Below are 3716 nucleotides of genomic sequence, written 5' to 3'. Positions count from 1 at the left end.
TTTCACTAACCACAGAAATTTTACTCTATCATAATATTTACCAGCCAACAACAACACTGTCGCATCAATCACATTGTCAGTTGATATCTAAGTAAATGGTCACAATATAGGTATATGTTTTTGTTATTCTGTGCTCTCAAACAACTTTGGTCCGGCAACATATTTAACTTTTGATGCCCTAAAATGTAATGTAAAAAATAGACAAGAAACTGTATTGATATACTTTTGTACTTACGTTCATCCATTTTACCGGTGCGGACAAGAGTGCTTTATCTCCTTTGATTTCGGCAACATTGTATACTTATCACTGGTGTCAAAATATTCTAGACTCATAGCCATGTGTGGCAAGTTCCTTGAATCTGCTCGCACAAATTCACTCATTTCGTATTGAAATTTGAAGCCGCTAAAATAGAAAATATGGTCCAAAAGTCAAGCCAAGTGTCGTCGAGACTGCAAGATAGCGTTGTCGAAGAAGCAGAGCCAAAATAGTCGTCGAAACTATCCAATCGTGGTCCAATTACCATGCAAAGGTCGTGGAGAAATGCGGCAAATTTTAAAGTACTGAGTTTGTGCTGAGAGGTCTTTAAAAATTATCACAAAAACACTGATCGCAACCAAATCGCAAAGTAAATAAAACGGTTTTAGGTTAGATTCTACTTGACAGTGACAGCAGTGACAGTTGACTTCGTTTTTTTTTTAACTGTTTTCTACTAAGCTACTAAGCCCTCAACGGTTCTGCAATTTCAATCTCACAAAACGTCATATCGACCACTTAAAAAATATTTCTAATTAATAAGAGGAAATAAAAATAAAAGAGCTGCAGTTCCTCGATTATTAAGACGTCGACTATCGAAGAAAAAATATATTTAGCACCTCTTCAAAAAACTTTACTTAGCCAATTTTGCAGAAGTGACTTTATTCGTCGGATGGGACGAAACATTCGTATTTTTCATACAAATATCTGCCCCGACACGGGAATCGAACCCGGGACCTCAAGCTTCGTAGTCAGGTTCTCTAACCACTAGCCATCTGGTCGTCCATATGGACCAAAGTAACCTGAAATGAGCCAAAGTACCCCGACCTTATACTTCTCGCAATGAAGATAAAGATAATAAAAATACGCAAGTGTAATTTTTAATATTTAATGAATAAATAAATACAGTTATAAAAATCCAACAAATAACCATCCACGTACTAAATCTTTAGACCTTATTATCACAGCTTATCGCCCGGCACTCCTCGGAAACCTCACAGGCTATCACAAACAGATTATCTTAAAACAAATAAGATACTATTCTCACCCCTCCCTAATTTCATTAAATTATCGAGAAATACAGTAAGTATTTAGTCAGATTTCATTATTTCTTCATTATTTTTTTCATAAATTATATCCAAGCACAAAAAAACGCAGCTAACCTAAGCAGTTAGCATATAAATAAATAGGTACACAGTGAAATTCTTCAATGTGTTTTGTAAAGTTGTTTTATAATTTCCAAAACTGATAGTTCTAGGGACTTAAATCATAAGGAGCGTAGCCTTTACTTTTTGCTGACTGTACGTATGTATCGATTACTATACTTGCATTGTCATACAATCTACATAATGTGTAACTGCGCCAATTCGACTAAGTACTGGAAATGACTGAAATTCAACTTGCATGCATTTGACCCAAAGCACAAGAACCAACGCAATTGCAAGTTTAAAACACTGTTTTAAAATAAAGTAGGTACTGTCAGCAAAAATCTTATACTAAAATAAACTTTTAGTAAAATCTTATTCAGTAATTTAGCACTAGCTACCGTATACCGACTGTTTCACTTGCACGTATAAATATCCACTTCCTTAACACACGTGTCACATTTTACAAAGCAACAGTTAACCATCTTACATCGGCATCTAGAGCTGACAGATTTCTTACTAGTCACGAACCCTCGCCCACAGCATAGTGTCGCGCAGTTGTCTCGGTCTCTACACACCCTACCCTTCGTACTAACACACAAATTAGGAGTCTTCTGAAGATACACCAATTTATATTTATCTGTATCCATTTTCCGTCTTATCTTCGGACTGATCGCCCTCTTCATTGTATAATTCGTTAACTTCTTCTTTACAGCGTGATGGTAGTGCTTCTTTAAAACGCCCATAGCAGAATTGAAAGGACCAAGTCGCTTCCAACAAGTTTTTGTGGTACATGATCCGGAAAATCCATGACACTTGCAGACTTCACGCATTTGCTCGCCGATAGCATCCACTCCAACCAAGACGTCCTGTTTAAGAATTTCGGCAATCTGATCAGTACCAGCATGCTTGAAATCTAGGAAATTCCTTGTGATTCTCTTCCCATACTTAAAGTCGTCTCCACATCCATTCCTCTTCCATTGCGATGCGTTTTTCCCGAAGTTCCCTTTGCAAGAACATCGGGTCAAATCGCCTGATGCGCAGCCTTTGGCAACCGCATGGGTAATAGAAGCTGCTGTCAAGGCATGTATAAAAGCTGTTTCTCTATAAAGTTTGTTGAAGATGTTCCTATTTACCTTTCTATTGAAGACAAGGGAGCAGTTCCATCTATCGTACAAGAACGCTTCTTCGCATGCTTGGATTGCTTGTTCCTTAGCCTTCTGCAGAATACTGCTAAGACTGGATTCCCTCTTGCATATCTTCGCCTGTCGAGGCGACGATCGGAGTAATCTGCAAGCTCCAGGATGTATTATTTGAGATCTTTCCGTAAATAACGATTCTATCGTTCTTTGCAGGACTGGTTGAGATCTGGGAATAAAAGAGATGATTAAGACTCGAAATGTTGTAAATATATCCTCCATTTTTCATGAATCTATTTGAATCCAATGATGTCCATTTATTGAATCAGTTCACTATGTTAGAGGTTTTTACGTTAGCTGCTTATAAAACATCGTTATCGTCATGGACCTCCCCCAAAGAATGCCACAAAGACTAGTCCTGCCCTGCTCGTATTCATCACACTCTTGGCACCTTTACTAGGTCATACCTTGTGAAAAGTCTATCCATATTATGTCTTTCAGTTGGTACGTAGTCGTACTCAAGAACACATTGATTACGACTTACAAATACTGGAGATTGCAGAATAACAAACATCTTGGTGCAAGCTATATCAAGTTATCCCAAGTAAATGTAATACCTACTAAATGATTACGTCACTGCTACTGACTAATGAGTTGGCCAATGGGCTAAACTTACCCTTCAGCGATCTTGGTAGCCATAATCGAAACAGAGAACAACAAAACCGTGACCACACTATAACTAAACATGTTTAAGATCTGTCTATCACATTGCCAACACAAATCATTGCAATCACATCGTTGAGGTGCAGCTCAGTCTAAATGCACTTTGACAGTGACGCGAGGATAGCAAAGCCGATAGGTTATCTGTTCTAAGGTGGGACCATGCTCAAAATGGTAATTGTAAACTAAAGAATCAGTGTTCATACAGTGCTTTGTGTTGAGCAAATAATGCAACGGAACGTGTGTCAAGAGATTGAGATATGTTAGAACAGGTATTTGTTGTACGAGTGATTCCTAATTGGCAGTAGGAATAATAATTCTGAGGTTTCTTTTTTACAAATTACTTCATGTGTGAATAAAATTTGCTTTATAGTAACGCTTATGCGAGTGTTTAGGTGTAAGCCTCAATACAATATGGAGCTATGAGTTCCAAAGTCGTAAAGTAAAAAAAATAGAATT

The 3716-nt window shown here is 37.6% G+C and overlaps 1 protein-coding gene across 1 annotated transcript; it reads right to left on the bottom strand.

The window, feature by feature from the left end:
- Positions 1-1635: 1635 nt before the first annotated feature.
- Positions 1636-3345, bottom strand: Wnt4 (Wnt oncogene analog 4). Its single transcript, XM_074085050.1, has 2 exons — positions 3214-3345; positions 1636-2766 (listed from the first exon to the last, which is right to left on the bottom strand). Exons 1-2 carry the CDS (start codon positions 3282-3284, stop codon positions 1815-1817), a joined length of 1023 nt encoding a protein of 340 aa, XP_073941151.1. The 5' UTR covers positions 3285-3345; the 3' UTR covers positions 1636-1814.
- Positions 3346-3716: the final 371 nt, after the last annotated feature.

The sequence above is a fragment of the Choristoneura fumiferana genome, chromosome 3 (assembly GCF_025370935.1).
Source record: "Choristoneura fumiferana chromosome 3, NRCan_CFum_1, whole genome shotgun sequence".
Classification (NCBI taxonomy): Eukaryota; Metazoa; Arthropoda; class Insecta; order Lepidoptera; family Tortricidae; genus Choristoneura; species Choristoneura fumiferana.
The sequence above is the reverse complement of the archived record's forward strand: the minus strand, read 5'-3'. Positions and strand labels throughout refer to the sequence as shown.

What these genes read in the sequence shown, in the direction of transcription:
- Wnt4 (XM_074085050.1), bottom strand. Translation starts at nt 3,284, where the DNA reads ATGTTTAGTTATAGTGTGGTCACGGTTTTGTTGTTCTCTGTTTCGATT. An exon ending in GCTACCAAGATCGCTGAAGG is followed by an intron (nt 2,767 to 3,213) that starts GTAAGTTTAGCC and finishes TTTTATTCCCAG; the next exon opens with ATCTCAACCAGTCCTGCAAA.